Raw genomic sequence first — 20298 nt, 5'->3', positions numbered from 1 at the left:
ACACAAAACTACTTCACTACATTTTAACCCAAAGAAGATATTAACAAGAAAAACACAATTAAAGAGGATAACTTGATTCATGAGTTTCTAAAAAAATGAGTCTAAAAAATGGATATTATCAATCCCCCAGTAAAGTGGGTAGGAAAGTAAACTGATCATGTTAGACAATATTTCCTCTCTTCCTGGAAGGTCTTTCAGAATTCTGTTCCCTTTTCTTTCCCCAGTCATAACACAATCTTTTCTTCCTTCAAAAATAATGTTTAATCTTTAGCCCTTTAAAGATTTTTTTAGGTATTCTTATTATATCAGCTGTCCTTGGGGTAACTCCTTAATATATTGATTTTGAAAAAAAGTATATTAAATTCAACACATGATGTAATTTGTCTTTATTCTGAAGATAATTTTTTGACTCTTCTTGCTCATTTTAAATATGTATTTCTTTTCGATGTGTCTGTCCATGTAATAGTTTATATTGCAAGCTTCACTGGTTGGAAATATGTAACACACAACTTAATACTGGAGCAAATTATAATTTAAATCAGTAAATGATTAGTAATTAAAATGTTAATATAATGCAAATTACATTTTTTATACAACAGAGAATTTCAAGAAATTAAGTCATGGCACACTTAAGGCACACTTAATAGAAATGTGACCTGGATACTCACCCTCAACAACAAAATGAGTAACAATACCAATTGCAATTCCTATGATTGCTGCAATTGCCAATGTAAAAAGAGCTAGACGTATAGGGTCCCAAAATTGCTGTCTTCTTTGATATTTAACTTGTGGAAATTCAGCCTCTGAAAACTCAACTGGTCTGTGATAACAGAAATAAACAGTAAAACAACAAAGAAAATCATTATGGTTCTACTTTATGTTAACTTGCTATGTTCCTCTAAGAAAAAAGTTTATACTTCTAAATAACAATAGTATACTCAGATCTTGAAAAGAATACAAGGTTTTAACTCCCCAACACTCCAGTCACTCTGTAAATTTTGATTCAAGTTCTGATGTTGACATTCAAGTGAAGATATCTTCCCACTGCATTTTATCTGACACATTGGCAATTTTGGGTGGTGAAATACAAAGACTCACTTAATAAACTGGTAATTTATAACTATCACTTTCATATTTCAATAAGGAAGTTTTTAGCAATAAAGTTATCTATTAATCTCTTTAGTTCTGCTTGATTAAAAATATTTTAATATGAATACTTTTTGAATGACCTTAAATTTTTTAATGACTTGTGTATATACAAGTGTGTATGTATGTGTGTGTGTGTATGTACTTGTGTATATCTTAATGGCTTGTACATGATATATCATGTACATAAATATGTACATACACACAGTGGAATATTACTCAGCTACGAGAAAGAATGAACTCTTGCCATTTGCAATAACATGAATGGACCTAGAGGGTATTATACTAAGTAAGATGAGTCAGGCAGAGTAAGACAAACACCATAATTTCACTTATATGTGGAATCTAGAAAAACAAAACAAACAAATGAAAAAGAAATGGAATTATAAATACAGAGAACAAACTTGTTGCCACTGGGGAGAGGGTGGGAAGACAGGTGAAATAGGTGAAGTGTATAAAGAGGTACAAAATTCCAGTTACAAAACAAGCATGTTATGGGAATGAAAGGAGCAGCATAGGGAATATAGTCAGTAATATTATAATAAATTTTGACAGTGACAGATGGTAACTACACTTTTCATGGTTGAATCATTATGTTGTACACCTGAAACAAATATAATACTGTATGTCAACTATACTTCAGTTAAAAAATTTTCCTTAATGACTTGTTTCAAAAGTAGCAACGTTACTTTAGAAGATGTGTTCTTTGCATTTTGTTAGCCCCTTCCAATGAAATCCAAAAGTTGGCCTTTATTACTTCATTTTTCCAACCCACAAATAAGATCCAATACTTGATATCTTGCTAATGAGTTATTTTTGAAAGGTTTTATGTTTTTATTTAATCTAATAAATGTTTACTATAAACTTTATGCATTAAATAAGATGATAGTCCTTAGAATAGTACCTATCACATTATAGCAATGTTTCAAAACTATTCTTGGCCCATAGAAGTATAAATATTTTAAGGTAGAGTTTTTGCCTTTAGGACACCCACATCTTAAAAGGGGATAATAGATATGGAAACAAGTAATTAATATATAGTATGAACTGTATCAAAATAAAACTGCAAGAAGATAAAGCAATTAACTTTTTGGAGGACTGTGAATGTTAGGGGATTTTATCAGGAAGGTAACATGATTCAATTATGAGTATTAAATTTTCTCCTGGTATAAAAAAGAATATAAAAAGTTCTCAGACTTATTAAGACTTTTATTGACTCCCCATCTTCTGCAGAGTTGATTTCAAGCTGTTTACTTTAGGTTATGAGACTCCTCATGAGCTGGTCCAGCCCACCAATCTTACCAGACTCTTTTCTGGTAAAGCAGAAAATGACATGTCCAAAAACCTCCACAAAAGTGTAGGATGCAAAACAGCTTTCATTACTGATATAGTTGTCCTTCTTTGTCCATAGAGGATATGTTCCAAGACCCACTGTGGAGGCCTACTCTTTTTTTTCCTCTACATATAAATCTATGAAAAAATTTAATTTATAAATTAGGCATAGTAAGAGATTAACAATAGTAACCAATAATAAATAGAACATATTATGCTACAGTAAAAGTTCTGTGAATGTGGTCTTTCTCTGTTTCTCTCTAAAAACATTGTACTGTAACTTACCCTTCTTCTTGTGATGATTGGAAATGATAAAATGACTATGTGAAGAGATGAAATGAGGTGAATAATGTAGGCATTGTGACAGTGTTAGGTTTCTATTGACCTTCTGATGATAAATCAGAAGGAGAATCATCTGCTTCTGGACCTTGACTGACCATGGGTAACTGAAACCATAGAAAGTGAAACCACAAATAAGGGGGGACTAGTGTAATTGGTGCTGGGAATAAAAAATATACATAAAATATGGCATTTGCCCTCAAAGAATTTATGGTCTCTCAAAGTCTGTTCACAATTGCAAGTCTTTCACAGCACTCTTGTATCAGAAAGAGGGTCTGGTAAGAATGGTGGGCTGGACCAGCTCATGAGGAGTTCCATAACCTAAAGTAAACCATCTTGAAATCAACTCTGCAGAAGACAGGGAGGCAATAGAAGTTTTAATGAGACTGAGAATTTAGAATAATCACAGATGCATAAATGTAGTTGGATTTTAGAGCGAGACTGAAGACAGGAAGACAAGTTTAGAGGTCATTTTGAAGATTCAGGAAAAGATGGTGAGGACCTGAGCTAAAGCTGAGGCAGTGGGGTGGAGAGAAGGAGATGGATTTAGCTCCAATTCTTAAGCTGTATGGACTGGTTGTTAAATTGTAGGAGAAGAAAAGGGTTACTGGCTCCCTTGTTTTGATGTCCAGGTAAATGATTGTGCCTCCTGGAAAAATGAGAAAGATTAAGGAAGAGACTATGTTTCCAATTCAGACATCAGTGTTGTTAATAATGAGCAGTGTCTGTCTTGGGTTTAAGCCAATGGAAAGTACTCATTTTATGCCCTTTTCTCTTTGACTCATTTTATTGCAGTTGTGTCACTAACACCTGTTTGCATGACTTCAATAAAAAATAACTGTTAAGGCTGATATTATACAACCCAAGAAAACAAAAAAGTTACTAATGTCCCCTTGCAATACCTTCCTCCCACCCATAATTGAATTCTCCATATCCAGAATCTATGGCATTAAGTATCCTTGCTTATGTAGTTTGTGGATATTTTGGTTGCTGCAATCTTTCTTCTCACTTTCTTTTCCCCTAAGTTTTTTCAATTTGGTTGCTATGCCCTGAGCCTTTCAAGATGCAAGAAATGACAAAAATCAAATTCTATCAAATATGATGGTGACAGCCACGTATGAAGTCATGATAATATTGCATCTTATTAAAGGAGAATTTTCAAAACCATGGTCATATTTAATTTTAAAATAAATTTACTCTGGTGATCAGCTATTCTCATTTTCATGTAACTGTAACAGTAGCTTTATCTTACGGAAGTGAAATAAGTTTTACCAATACTCATTCTTGCTTCCGAGCAGAGCTGGCAGAAGCATTAGGCCCATACTGGCTAATTGCAAAGGAAGTGTTGTTCTCCCTAGTCGGGGAAAATACGGTCATAAAACCCCAATAAAATATTCAGAAAATTTTTTAAAATCTGTTTTTTAGGCTGTTACAAAGTGTTTGTGATGAGCCATGACAAACAAAACAAAATGCAGTCAAGGCAGTTGAATGGGTGAAATAAACTTTGAGAACGTGGCTATGGTAAGTTAGAAAAGATTATTTTAAATTTTAACTGGTTCAAACTTTGAACAAGATCGTTTTATTTTGTTGACATTTAAAATCACTTTATATATCCCTATATGTGTATTCTGATTTGTACATGACAATTATTTCCTCATTTAGGTCTGAATCTGAATCTGATGTTAAATGGAATTTTTTAACAGCCTTATATTGAACATTGCAGTGCATCTTTTAAAAGAGAATTAAACATAAATTTGTTCTGTTGTATCTGTTTAAGAAAGAATTAAGCATCACTTTGTTCTTTAATGTTTATTACTGAGATAGAAGGGTAGTTTGTTTTGCCTTGTTTTATTTTCTTCATGTTAAAGTAAAATGAAAACAAAAAATGGGAAATATAAATGCAGAAGGAAAATATTACTCAGATTTACTCCTCCATTTAAGCAAACATTTAAGGTTAAATGGAAAATGTTGGTATATTTCAGGATAGACATAAACACAAATCAACTGGGTTTAATGCTGGTTTTGCTACCAGAAAGTTAAACTCTGTGATTCTGTAAAATGAGGAACAAAAGCATTTCATGGCTTTGTTAGGACCAAAAATAGTACAAATAAATAATATTAAGTAACAAATCAGATGGTAGCCCTGTTTGTTTCCTTCGCAGAAACAAATGACTTTTTTTGCTCTTTTATTATGCTTTTGGTCTTGTCTCTAAGTACAATTCTTCAGATGATCTGACAGTTTATATTAAAATACATTTCCATATTTTCTCCAGTTATCATGTAAGTCAATACAATTACTTTCCAAGTTAATCATGCAATATTTTTCTTTATAATTTGTGAAAATCATTGTTTCTGGATTTCTTGCAAAATTAGTAATAAACTTATGTCTAGATGCATAGACATCAGGAACATAAATCTTTTAGTTGTCAATGCAAATATTCTTTGACTAGTTCAGCGGGTTCCACATACCAACCACTCAGTAACATTAAAATAAAACCATGATGCTCAGTCCAATGACAACAATCTCAGAATATTTAAAATGAAACTCATACCTTTATTCTAACAAACTTCTGGGAGAATAAGTTATCCTTTAATGCTTCACTGGGGATACCAAATAAAAATGGCATTGTATGACATCACAGTAAGTGTAGTGATGATATATAAAAGAACCATAATGTTTAGAAGTTCATAACATTTTTAAAAATCCATTAAAATAAAAAAAATACAGAAACTAAACCATTTGGTAACCTGAATAGAAATAAAAATTGAATGGTTTACAGTAATGAAGTACATCTGGAAATAATATTTGAAAAGCATAAAATTTAGCATCAGAAATCCAAGGCTCAAGCCTTTGGTCACATATTGAGCCTGTTATCTTATTGTCTCTGATTCTAAGAATCCCTTGTCTGCTAAATTAGGACAATAATATCCCCCACCTCTGGGTTGTTGTAAGGATTTTTAAAAAGTTGTATATGAGATATTTCATAATTTCTGAAGAACTGTATGAATAAGAAGTCAGAAACCATCTTCTAGTAAAATAGTAGATTATACTACTTTGTATCTAATACTCATATCTAGAATAATTCCTTACATAAGTGTTACTGCTCTTTGAATGAATGAAGAATGAAAGAAATACAGTCTAGGTCCTTGATCCAGAAAAATTATCTGTATACAAGATTGAAAGTATTCTAAAATGTAAGTGATGGTTCCAGATCAAGACAGTGATGTAGGAAGATCTTGAGCTCACTCTCTTTTGTAGGCACACCAAATCTACAGCTACATATGGAACAATTTCCTCTGGAAAGAAAACTAAAATCTGAGTGACTCCTGTAAGTCAGGCAAATGAGAAAGAAACCACATTGAAATAAGTAGGAAAGTCTGAGACACAATCTTGCCATAAACCCCACCCCAAGCACGGTGACCTACAATTGGGAAAGAACTCAGAACTCAGAACTCAGAGCTTCTTCCTGAGGAGAGAAGGGTTTGAACCCCAGAGCAGGCACTCCAACTGTTAAGACCTAAGAGATGAGCTCCCAAATACCTGGCTCTAAAAACCAGCAGGCTTGCATCTACCAATTCAAGAAGCAAAAGCAAAAATAAACAGCTCTTAAAGGGCTCACATGTGCACTCATTCAGGGCTCAACTATTTAATTCTTATGATTTAATGCAGCTAGATACAGCAGACTAACTATGTTATCACAGATCAAAAGGGTGTTTGTTTAAAAAGCTCAGTCTTGCACCTTTCATTCTAGACACCCTCCTGAATGTTCTGACCAAGAGAGCAAACAGAACCTCTTAATACGGCACACCTCCCTAATGCCACCTGTGTAGATTGACAAGTCTGAGAGATATGTCCTCTTTAAGAGGCAGGCTCTTTGACGATAAGCTCTGTAATCATACCGAAGTACATAGGTGGGACATTTTGCCTACTCTTAATAATAAGTTGTAATAAGCTCTATAAATATTGTATCAGAGGTGGCTCTGACTGTTGGACATAAAACACAGTTTTTAGAGAGAGGCTACAGCTAATTCAGAAGTTTAAACTGAAATTTCAGTAGTTGAAATTTCAAGAAGTTTTTTATTTAAGCGATTGAAATAGATTTGTTTTTCCCCAAAACTTTTACAGACCTTTTCTTAAAATGGAGTTTTTTTAGGACAAATTAATCTGGGTTTTGACTACTGTACTTTACATAGAAGTATGCAGAAACAGGTCACCTTCCTCTGTATTTGTGCAGTAAATGGCCTGTGTATTTTTTATATTGGACACAGTGGTGAGATTGTTGAATGATTAACACACGATTCAGACCTCAGTCTCTGTTTATCTTTGAGATTACTGATCTTTATATGAGAATCAATGAAACAAAGCTGTTCAAAATACAATGAAGTATGGAAATACATGGAAAAATATTTAATATTTAATATTTAATAAAATACATAATATTTTGACCAGATTAAAGAATAATGAATTAGAAATAAGTCATGACAATGAAGATAGCTTATTAGTACCTAAACTGTTCCAGAATTCTCAAAGTTAATCCATCTGTACACTTTTAAAAAGTCAAATTGAATAAAATGTAAGCATATATGGTTCAGGTGGACTGAACAAGCCACATGTGGGCACTCACATGATGAGAGAGAGAGAGATCCCCAAGCTGGAGTAAAGTTTCCTTAAACCAAATACCAAGACCAGATAACCCCTAGATGGAGTAATTGAAGTGTCAGAGGGCAAAAGGGTTAATTTTTAAATTTATATTTACAATTTATTTTTCACTTGTCATTTTGCTTAATATGACTTGAGCCACTGATTTGAGACACTTTGCAGCATGTGGTTTGGTTCAGTCCTCTGCATTTTTAAAGTCATTTTATTATCATTAATTTACAATTATATGAAGAACATTATGGTTACTAGACTCCCCCTTCACCAAGTCCCCCCACACAAACCCCATTACAGTCACTGTCCATCAGCATAGTAAGATGCTATAGACTCACTACTTGTCTTCTCTGTGTTGCACATCCCTCCCTATGCCCCCCCACATTATATATGCTAATTGTAAGGCCCCCTTTCTTTTTCCCTGCCTTTATCCCTCCCTTCCCACCTCTCCTGCCCAGTCCCTTTCCCTTTGGTAACTGTTAGTCCATTCTTGGGTTCTGTGATACTGCTGCTGTTTTGTTCCTTCCATTTTTCTTTGTTCTTATACTCCACAGATGAGTGAAATCATTTGGTACTTGTCTTTCTCTGCCTGGCTTATTTCACTGAGCATAATAGCCTCTAGCTCCATCCATGTTGTTGCAAATGGTAGGATTTGTTTTCTTCTTATGGCTGAATAATATTCCATTGTGTATATGTACCACATCTTCTTTATCCATTCATCTATTAATGGACACTTAGGTTGCTTCCATTTCTTGGCTATTGTAAATAATGCTGCAATAAACATAGGGATGCATCTGTCTTTTTCAAACTGGAGTGCTGTATTCTTAGGGTAAATTCCTAGAAGTGGAATTCCTGGGTCAAATGGAATTTCTCTTTTGAGCATTTTGAAGAACCTCCATACTGCTTTCCACAATGGTTGGACTAATTTGCATTCCCACCAGCAGTGAAGGAGGGTTCCCCTTTCTCCACAACCTCGCCAACATTTGTTGTTGTTTGTCTTTTGTTTGTATTGGTATGATAACAGGAGCAACAATACTTATTGTTGCAAGCATCTAGTAATGTTTATAATTACCAAGTCACTATGCTGTGCATCTGAAACTAATATAATATTAAATGTCAACTTTATTTCAAAAAAATCCAGGAAAAGAAAAGAAAATATGGAGGATGGAATTATAAAAGTTGTTTGAGAAAGGGACAGAAATGTGTACAGGAAAGACTTCTCAGAAGATATAAACTGAACTTCCCCTTAAAGGATAAAGGGAGTCCTCCAGCATGTGATACTCATTAAATACATCCTGCCCCTGTTACTCCTTGCTTGCAAGCACAGCAACTTCTTATTATCATAAAAGCACCTCATTAAACAGGAATATGACCATTGAATTTATTTGGATGTCAAAGACAACTCACTGATCAATAGTATTTCTCACTACCACTCAAAAGAAAAATTGATAAAACTGACAAATGAAAACAATTCACATATTTTGAATAGAGGATCAGAAGTAAGAAGAGCTTAAGAGAATTTGGGAGACCATGTTAATGACTTAAAATGGTCTAATTTAATCCAGCTGATGGGTAGCACAATTCTTTTAGGAAGATCTCTTTCTATGGGAAGACTTGGCAATACTGGAAAAATGTGAATCAAAAATATTGGCAAAATGGTGGGTAGTCAAAGAAAAGCTCATTGCATTGTTGCAGCATTTAGAATGACAGAACCATCAAACTAGTGATGACACTCATATTTTCATTATGAGGCAAAATTAACTTTGGGCTTGATAAGAATTTCAAAGATAGGAACATAATAAATCAAAGGACTCTGGCAAGAAATTAGCAATATTTACTAATTTAATGTGGGCAATACATCATTATTGACTCTATATAAAGAGATCTGCCAAGTGCTCTAGGAGACACGGTGGCACAGTGGCATGGCTGCAGAACAGCAGAGACGAGACTGGAGTGGTGGCAGCACCAAGGGCAGAGACTGAGATGGCTGTGCGGGTAGAGAGGCCCAGAGGCAGAGACCAGCTCAATGCATGCAGACTCGCTCTGGGTGGATGGGATTCTAGAGACTGATCTGCCACCATGGGAATAAAGTTGGATATAACCCTTATAACCCTTTCACCCCAGAATATTCTACTGTCATTTCTTTGGTCACATTGAATCCATAGTGAACTTGCCTAAGGCTGAAACGCATTGGCAAGACAATGATGATAATAAGTGTGTAGAGAAGCATAAAAAACTAGCAAAGTGATGGGAAACGGGGAATTTCAAATATGAATTAGTCATCAAAATTAGTTTCCCTATCACTTAGATATGACCGGTCCAACAAGTAATGAAGAAGGGCAAAGTTGCATAGGCTTTTGTTCTTTTCCTGGAGTGTATAATAGCTCTATACATTGTGTGTGTGGGGGAGGTGGAGTAGTACGTTAGTCTGAATAGATAGTATTTATATAATGCAATATAATGAAAAGTATATAGGACATTTCTAGGATTTTGGTGGTAAGAATTTCCTGAAACTCCCTGGAAGATGACTGGTTAGCCAGAGACGGGTAAGATTCCTCAAGGGAGGAACAACCTAAGACAGGCACAGTCGCAGGGGGGCCATCAGGTGAGAAATTGGGGATCAACAGAGGTGAGGCTTAGAACCTCACCCCCACTGTTTTGAGAGAAATCTGCATCGGTGGATGTTTTGTTGCCCTTGTCTAGCTTGGATTAATACTTAGTCTATAGGCACACACCTGATCATCTACATTTGCCCTCTTACAGCACTAAACTATGTTTTCTACCTTTATCTTGCACCTACCTACTACTTCAGCATTTTATTAATAATAATAATAATAATAATAATAATAATAATAATAATAATGGAGAAATGTGGGATTCACATATAAATCAAGTATAAAAATCAAACGAATAATCATATTTGACCTGACTGTTTATAGTTCATGATGCGTGATCAAAACCGAAAGTTTCTGTGATGACTGCCCTTGCACTGTTCACCATGTAAGAACTTATTCACTATGTAAGAACTTGTTCACCATGTAAGCACTTGTTCATTATGCTTCAGAAGATTGTAGACTGTTTGGAATTAGGCTTGGGGTTGATTAATGATTGTGCATTGAGTCCCCTATATAGAATTTTATTGTTGTTAACAACCATATGATCAATAAATATGAGAGATGTCCTCTCAAAAAAAAGAAAAAAAAAAGGATTTCATGAAACTTCAAAAAATTCCTTAACAAATATTTTAGACTTATGAGTTCTAGATTCAGCACAAGGTCTGTCTCCCTTTATAGCTAATCTTCAAAGTAATGATTGCCATCTTGTAAGCACCCCAAAACAATCTCATCCCATCCTATAATATCAGCAAGGTCAGTTCCACCTCTGAAAGAACTACCCAAGCAACAATATTTACTAATTTAATTTAATTCTTACAATATGAGTAACATTTCTATAGTTTTTGTGTGTCCTTCAAAAATATACCAGGGTCTTCAAAATCTTTTTTAGATGATTATAAAAATTGCAATAAAATGATCACATTTTCTGTATCAAGAAGATTTTATGGTTACTGGGATTGCCAAGCACACTATTAAAAAGATACCTTTGATTTCATTCATTCATTCAATACATGTTCACTGAGCATCTACTTGTTTCAGGCACTATTTTAAATAGTATAGATATGGTTGTACTGAGGATAGATTTACCGCCCTCACGTATCCTATTGGGAAAGACGGGCCATGAGTAATGGATAAATGTATACATAAATGTAAAGTGAGAAGTGAGAGGGTAGAGAATGAAAGTGGGGTTAGATGAAGGTGATCAGATGAAACCTCTCTGCAAAGGTGGCATCTAAGAGAGACATGAACATAGTGAAGGATGGAATCATGCGGATATCTGAGAGGAAAGTGCTACATGCAAAAGGAACAATAGTACAAGTGTCCTGAAGTGGGAGGAGACCTGGTGTGCTTGCAGAAGAGCAAGAAGGTCAATGTGGCCACACAGAAGAGAGAAGAAGATGAGGTTAGAGAGAGTCAGATACCAGGTCATAACTTAGCAGACCACCATAAGGAATTCTTTATGCTTTCTGAGTGAGTAAGGAAACCATTATAGAGTTTTGATAAATGAAACAGAATGGTCCTTTTGAAAAGATCACTCTGTGGAGAATTCATGGTGAAGGGAAGAGGTTGCATGAAGGGTGGAAGCAGGGGAATTGGTTAGGAGACCATTGCACTAAGTCGGATAAGAGATGATGGTGGCTTGGACTAAGGATGTTAGCAATGAGGAAATCAAAATGTAGTAGTGGATTCAGATATATTTGGAAGGCATTGCTGACACTTTGCTGGTGAATTGGTTGAAGACTGTGAGAGAAAGAGAAGCCCTAATGAGGATTCCAGGGAGTGCAACCTGAGGAGGGCAAGGAAATGCTTTGAAAGATGTAAGACTCCTTTCTCAAATTAATGCCTATATGGAACTCTAATATATAACACTGATTTAAAACAGAGCTTTTCTGAGGTGGAGAGGGTAATTTCACATTGAGTTATGAACTCGTTACCACACCCCAGAAGACTTCTGATGATGGAGCCCTCGGCAGTGTGTTCTGTCACCTCTCCTCGTCTCTCCTCATGCAGCCTCTTCTCATCTCTCTCACATTCGATTCTCCAGCCCTTACCTGCCATGCACTCAAGGAGCACCTTTCCAAATGTCATGTCTAGAAAGTCTTTTCAGCATAGGAAACTCTTGATCAGGCTTTGTTTGACCTGTTAGTAAAGAATCAGCAGGTGATGGGTAGAGACATGAGCCATCCTAGGGCCTCCGAAGAGGTGGGAAAGCGGAATCTAAATAAGGGGTTTTTGACAAGGGGAACTGCTTCCTCTGACTGGTTGCCGATGCAAATGTACTTCTAAGTATGGGGGTAGGGATTTTAAGTTTCCTTTTTAAAATTTCACCTAGGAACTCATGTAGAATCTCAAAATTTATAGAAAAACATAACATAATTAAATATAACATAAATGATACTTCAATCACTAATGCTAAAATCCTCTTTATCATATCACTACTGTAGTGTTGTTTAGCCTGTTCTAAAAACCTTCCTTCCTAGCTTCCTGAGGAAGCGCCTTTCACCTTTAAATAACCTGATGATGGTTTTTAAGAATGTGTTCTTAAAGTTTACATGTATTACACTAGTTATGTTTCCTCAGGATCACACACAGTTGGTCCCATCCTCCTGTCACATGTAATTCACTGAACAGGTTCTCACTGAGCCCCTGCTTTGTTCCCAGCACTGGGTATTTGCCAATGAACAAACCTAGGCCCCTGCTGTCACATAAATTAGAATCAGATGAACATTTCCAGTGCCTTCCACCAAACCAAGGGATTAAATCCTCTTACTGCCTAGGGAAGACAGGGATGTATTAAGAAAGCATTTCCCACATGAGAAATAGTAATAAGAATTATATGTAGGTGAATATAAATGATAAAAGCACAGGTCCCTGAGAACTTTATAAGTATGTTTTTTTTAAATTCAGAATTTAAGGCTTTGACTTTGTCTTAAATCAACAAATTAAGTGATGCCTCTCAAAATTAGAAACACAGAACCAAGAGTTTAGGTTGAACACAAAGGAAAAGAGGATGAGTGGATGAGTTGGCCAATGATTTAAATACAAAAGAGAGGTTATTTTGTGATGGTTATATAAATATACTTTAAAAAAGTGTGACCAATATTCAAATCTTTATGATCACATGACATCCCCATTGGGCATACTTCTGTGTTTGCTCTTAATGCCTCTGATATGTTTCACAGAAACCCTGTACAATTAACTTGAAGTGAGTGAAGGGAATCCAATAACGAATGCATCAGATGAAAATTTAAATATCTGACTATCCTTGGTACTAGAGAAATCTTTAGGTAAATGGTGTATACTCCTCTCTGTGTAGCATAAATATTTATGTGCTTATCCCATGGCCTTACAGTAACAGCCCTAGGGAGAACTTTCTTATGTCTTATACATGTCTTAACATATTTGTATTCAACCTGCAGCATAAATACACATCAGATATTCTATTTTCATGCAGTTCTCTACTTATTGCCAATAGTCTTTCATTTCTGGTAATTCTTGTGGTTAGTAATAACTCTTTAATGATATGGGTTAGCTGAAATTAACAACCTTCCTTAAACACGCACAGAGATACACATATGTTAATGGAGAGAGGCAACAACAGAAAACAAATATGATATTCATTTTTAATGTAATTTTGAATACAAAAAAGAATCTTTAAATCTCAGCAATACCCACAGACTGGCCTTGCCCAATGTGTAGCCAAGGATATGGGGCACAGTGGCATTAAATCACCACAATGGATTATTGTTGAAAGATCATCTTTCATTATGATCTGCTCTTTGGTCAGTTAAAAAGCATAAACTTTGTTTTGAGTAACTTGAACTGTGAGATACAGTACAGGGTTTAGCAGTACCCGCTGGAGCCCAGATGTTCCTTTTTAAGTCTTTACTTTAATGCTTACTAGCTGGGTGATCTTAGGAGAGGTTAAAATCTCTGTGCTTCAGTTTTTGTTTTTGTTTTTTTAATCAGCAAAGTAGGTATAAAATGATCTAATTCATAAATTTATTGTGAAAATAAAATGAGACACTATATGTAAGTGTTATAAAGTGCCACGAGTGTTATAAAGGTTTTTGCTGTTATGAAATGTTAAGGCACTAGAAGAAAGAAGAGCAAAGTAAATCAAGAAAAAGCAGAAGTAAGGAAATAATAAAGATAAGAGCAAAATCTAATGAAATTAAAAATAGAAAAACAGTAGGGAAATCAATTTTTTAAAAAGTTGAGTCTTTATAAAGATGTATAAAATTTATAAACATCTAGAGAGAATTATCAAGAAAAAAAGAGAAAACACAAATTTTCAGCACCAGAAATGAAGGGAATGATATTGTTATAGATCCTAAAACATTAAAAGAACAATAAAAGAATATTCTGAACAACTTTGCATCAATACATTTGTTCATGTAGAGGAAATGGATAATTTTTAAAAGTACACAAACTACTAAAGGTTCTTCAAGAAAATGCAGATGGTCTGAATAGTACATCACTCAAAATAATATAAACTTAAACAAACTCTGACAGAAAATAGAAAAGGATGGAATGCTTCTCACATCTTTTTATGAACTCAGCATTATCCTGATACCAACACCAAAGGCATTGTATTTTTAAAATATAAAACCCAAATCCCTCTAAGCAAAGAAGCAAAAATATTTAATGAAATATTATCTAATGGAATCCAAAATACAAAGAACAGATAATATAATAGGTCATAAGAACAATGGGGTTTATTCCAGGAATGAAAGGTTAGTTTGAAATTAATCAGTATAACTCACTCTATTTACGCACCAACACAAACAAAAAAATATATGGTCATCTAAACAGATGAATAAAAAGCATTTGACAACATTCAACACTAATTCATGATTTAAAGAAACTTTCAGTAAACTAGGGATATAAGAGAACTTTCTCAACTTGATACAAGTCTTCTAAGAAAATCCTACAGCCATATACTCAATGGTGAGAGGCTGCATACTTTCCCGTAAGACTGGAAGCAAAGCAAATATGTCTACTCCTGTTCATACTGGAGGCTCTAGCCAGTTCAATAAAGCAAGAAAAAGAAATTGAAAACATAAAGAATGGAAAGGAATTAACTGCTCTTATTGACATATGCAAATTCCTCAGTCCGTACCATAAAGTGACTAATGTGTAAGTTTACAAAGGTCACAGGATATCAAGTCTTATATAAAAATCAAGATGTATTTACATATATACGCATTGAACAGATGGATATTAAAATTCTTAAAACAGTATCATATATAATAATATTAAAAACATCAAAATACTTACACATGAATCTAAATTTGTAAAAGATTTATGTGGGGAAAACTTTAGAAACATCAATAAGAGAAATCAAAGAAAACATTTAAAATGGAGAGATTTATCATGTTCATTGATTGGAAGACTCAGTATTGTTAGTATGACAATTCTCCCTGACTGAACTATAGATTTCTAGAGAAAATAATTATAAATAGCAAAATGTGAGTCCTTAGCTTTGTTATACTTTTTCACAATTGTTTTGGCTATGCTTATCATTTGCTTTTCCATGTAAATTTTAGAATTACTTGTTGATTTCTCAAAAAAGTCTGAAAGTATAAAACACAAAAGAAAGCACAGGAGAAAATATATGTGAGCTTGGAGTAGGAAAGGATTTTCTATATAGAAAATACACATTTATTAGAATGACTAAAAGGTTTTTTCTTATGTTTTTGTTTTTTTATGGACAATAACTAGAACATTTATACATTGGTGCTGGGAATGCAAAATGGTAACACCACTTTAGGAAACAGTTTGGCAGTATGTAATAATGTTAAGCATATACTTGTAATATGATAAAGAATTCTCAGTCCTAGATTTTTACCCAAGAGAAAGGAAAAATTATTGTCACAGAAAAACTATGTGAATGTTCATAGCAACTTTATCCAAAATCACCAAAAATTTGAAATAATTCAGATATCTATTAGATAAATGGATAAAGACATTTTAATATAGCCATTCAATATATTCCTCTTCAGCAATAAAAAAGAATACATTTTTATAACAACATGGACATATCTCAGTGGTTTTATGCTAAATGAAAGAAGCTAGACACAGAAGGCTAAGAGCTGCTGGATCTAATTTATGAGACATCTTAAAAAAGTAAAATTATCAGTACAAAAATCAGACTGGTGGTCATCAGGGGCTGGAACTGGAATAAGAGATTGACTATCAATTGGCACAGGTAACTTTTTAAGGTAATGGAAATAGTCTGTATCTTGATTGTGGTATATTTGTAAAACTATATACATTTGTCAAAACTCATAGAATTGTACTACCAAAATTGTAAATTAACTGTTAAGGAAAATTAGGAAGAAAAATCTCATGAATAAAAAGGGCAAACCAATCCCCTGGAACACTGCATTTAATTATAGTGCCTACATCTAAAGAAAGTGCTAATGAACACAGAATAGGTCCAAAGAAAGGAAACTAAAATGATTGAGTGACTCCTAGAGTTGCCATATGAGCATAGAGTAGAAATATTAGACTCTAATCAAAACTTGTTTAAGAAATCCCACAGGTTAAAAAGAATGAGCATCTTTTTAAACTAGACTCAGGCCAAATAGAAAATTAGACTTTTGGAAACAGATAATGCATTTCTGACATTCATTCCAAAAGGTTGTGTTGATAGGAAAGAGTGGAGAAAAAGAGAATTTGTATGTTTTAACTAACAAAATCATAAATGATAACTAAAAACACACAGTATATTCAATGTCTGGTGTTGATAACAAGAAGGATATACTGATTATTACATGTTATATCTCTTGGGGTTGCCACTGGCAACATACTATTAGGCTGGATGGACTCCTATGAGTAAAATTAGTGGCCAGACAGACAAACCTTCCACAAAAATGACTTAAATGGGTATAAGAAAAGAAGAGCTAATTTTTTTTTCTGTAGTAAATATCTTGATGGGTTCCATGTATATGTGGCAAGTATCGTTGGAAAATCTTGTGTATATTTTGCTTTCCATTTTTTCATGTTAAGAATCTCATTAACTAGGACCCTCTTTAGTAAGATTATCACTAGTTGAAAGATTCAGCAAAGCTTAGGCATTCCATTCTCACAGGCTACATTATAACAAAGGGAGAGAGAAAAATTGTAAAAATACAGATCACTTAAACCTTGCACTATGCTTACTAAAACTTTCACTACCTATTATTTTAAAATGTCTGTTTTAGAGACTAGAGGAAACCTGTCAACTTTCCCAAATAGAGAATGGAAGAAACAATGTTCAAATCATGTTCACACACTGAACTGTCAAATCTCTTTTCATATTCATCCCCTAACATGGTGGGAGGAAAAGTGCTTTCTTGAAATTTTGAAATGGTATCTGCAATAATAAAAAGAGAAAGACCTCACCAAAGAATCTGAGTACCTAATACAAGCAATATCCAATTATTATTTAATATTATCTTGAATCGAAAGTTGGACATTTTCACTGAAGTACCTTTGTGGCTAGTGTTTACCTCTTAATCTTCCATTCCCTGAATTATAAAAAGAACTAATAATTACCATTCTCCTTGGGCAAAAATTCCCATTAAAGAGATCCCTACAACTATTTTACCCCCAGGTAATTAGTGTCAGTTCATCTGGATAGTTCCATTCCTCTGGTCAATGGTTATTCAAGCATGGGCATGCAGTTCAATTCTGGCCAATGATGTTTGAGGGTAATTAGTTGGGAGATTGCTAGGAAACACTTATTTTCTTATAAAAGAAGTTGAACTGAAAGATGGCTGCTTTTCTTTTCTTTGGGATGCTGCATGTCGATGTGACATGTGGGACTGCTGCCATTGTCCTACAGCTCTTAGAGGAGCCCATCTGAGCACACAGCTGACTCAGAAGAACAGCTACGGGGACAGAAAGAACATGGACCTCATATCACACATTTGAGCTGTCGCATCGAACACCACTAAGACCAGTCTGCCTTTAGTTTACTGTTATATTCAGTAATATTTTTTCTTATTGTTTAAGCCAGCTTGAGGCTGGGTTTTTAATTAATTGCAATTGAAACCTTCCAAACTAATACAAGTATTTAAATATTAGTTTCACAGCCTCAAGTATCTTCCAAGAATACGGCAGGGGATTTTTGTGTTTTTTTTCTTTGAAACTTCAAGAAAGATTCAATTCAAGGTCTATTATAACTCAAATTTTGATAGTCCGTACAAAGGCTTTTGTATTACATGTATACAAAGACATTTAGAAAGAAGATAGTATACCCCACTGAAGTTTGTCTATATTTTATGCAATTTAGAAGTTCTTGATGTGCTAATTGCAAATGCTTGTTATGCTAATTACAAAATATTTCTAACAGTTCTTTGAAATCAGATCATCAGTTTTATCCTAGGTAAAGAATTCTGACATTTACATTCATTCAAAAACTTTTCATGGAAATTTTTTACTGGTTGGGGGTGGAATGGTTAACCAGAAATACTCACAGGCTTTACAACCCAGGGGGAGATACAGACATTTAAAAATATTATAGCTATTTGCTTATAACTGCCATGATGAAAAATGCTAAGGAAAATATAAAGTGCTCTTCTCTCCATGTAACGGGGAAGTCTTAGCTAGAGTGTGGGCTCAGGGGAGAATTTTGTGAAGACATTTAACCCAAAATCTGAAGGATTATGTGATTAGGTGGTACCTGGAAGGAAGAGCTGCACAGGCAGAAGCAACATGAGTAGGTAAGAAGCGTGGCAAGTGCATATACTGAGAAAAGAGCAGTGTGGACGAGACCCAGTGTGCGAAAGAGAAGAGCCTAGTCACTGCAGTGAGATAAGCAAAATAATTCCATAAAAATGTTTTTGTATGCATGTGCAAAATTGACTTTATAAGTCTGGTCAATATAATAGTATATAAATTTCAGTAAAGAATAATAATATAAATATAGAGAGTTCATCATATTACTTTGAATATGTAGAAAATTTAGTAATTGTGAAAATGATAGTAAAAGTGTTACAAGGATACTATACAGACAAAAGGTATACAAATTATCAAATACTACCTGGAATAATATATAAGCATCCTGGCATATTACTGGCATTGTTTTGTCTTATCCACTTGTATTCTATAGTCTACTGCACTGTTCAGCCCTTGATTGCATGCTTTTTTTGTTTATGTGCATCAAGTTTATTTCTCTAAGATTCTAAATTCCTAAGGGGCAGAGGTTTGACCTCTACTTTTCTGTTTACAAAAGGCTCTTGCATAGGAATTATTGTTGACTTGAGAAAGTTCAAGTATTAATATGAATCACAATGGGCCTCCAATTCACAATCTGTCAGGTTTTCCCAAAGACAAGGAGGACATAAATCAATGTTGGATACATAATAATAATAAGACCCATAAGAACATCCATAATAACTTCCCAGAATCCCTGGCCTGAGGTTTTATTTTGTCCCCTGAGACTGTAGACACATAAGAACACATATCATCTGACAGTAAGGAGAACAATAAGACTTTTCCATTAGGTTTTTGTACTTCAGATCAGGGTACAGGCAGGACATTTACATTTTTCCTCAAATATGACCCAGGAATTCTCTTTTCAAATACTGACATAAGAAAAACTGAAAAGAAAAGTGCTAAGTTACAAGAAAGTGCATATCAGTCTCAACTCTCCTTCTGTACAACACCCCCAGCTGACTGAAGCCATCCTAGGTCCATAACTCCCATGTCAATTCCTTTTTTTTTAGTTTTATGAGAAAGCCCAACAGACTCTCAATAGATTCTCTTATTAACTCAGGCCTGTTTCTTTCAGCTAAAATAACTTCACCCATCTTCATCCAACACAGTATAAAATGTTCCTTGAGAAATCACTTTTGTTACTTGTGATTAAGTTTGAGAAAATCTCTTAGGGGACAAAATCAAGAGTTAAAATAGTGTTGATAATTGAAAAAGAATTCATAAACTGGGAAGTACATATGCTCCCTACAAATATTTTGTGTATTTGCTGATATTGAACATTTTTGGTATGCCATCCCTAAAATATCATCAATGCTTTGTCTACTGTTCGATAACAGGTAGTTATACAAAGTACTGTTAGTTAACAAAAAACTTAATACTTGATTATTGCAGTAAATACCAGCTCTATTCTCTCTCTCTCTCTCTCTCTCTCTCTCTCTCTCTCTCTCTCTCTCTCTCTCTCTCTCTCTCTATATATATATATATATATATATATATATATATATAATT

At 34.2% G+C, this 20298-nt stretch overlaps 1 protein-coding gene across 2 annotated transcripts in view; it reads right to left on the bottom strand.

Annotated features, from left to right (window-relative positions):
- Window positions 1-20298, bottom strand: part of LOC108392643 (transmembrane serine protease 11F) — a 76394-nt gene that overhangs the window by 36359 nt on the left and 19737 nt on the right. For both annotated transcript variants that reach the window (XM_017653003.3, XM_073237517.1), the window contains exon 3: window positions 669-820. In XM_017653003.3, coding sequence (XP_017508492.2) covers window positions 669-820 — 152 coding nt within the window. The remainder of the gene's footprint in view (window positions 1-668; window positions 821-20298) is intronic.

Source organism: Manis javanica, chromosome 5 (genome assembly GCF_040802235.1).
Source record: "Manis javanica isolate MJ-LG chromosome 5, MJ_LKY, whole genome shotgun sequence".
Lineage (NCBI taxonomy): Eukaryota > Metazoa > Chordata > Mammalia > Pholidota > Manidae > Manis > Manis javanica.
The sequence above is the reverse complement of the archived record's forward strand: the minus strand, read 5'-3'. Positions and strand labels throughout refer to the sequence as shown.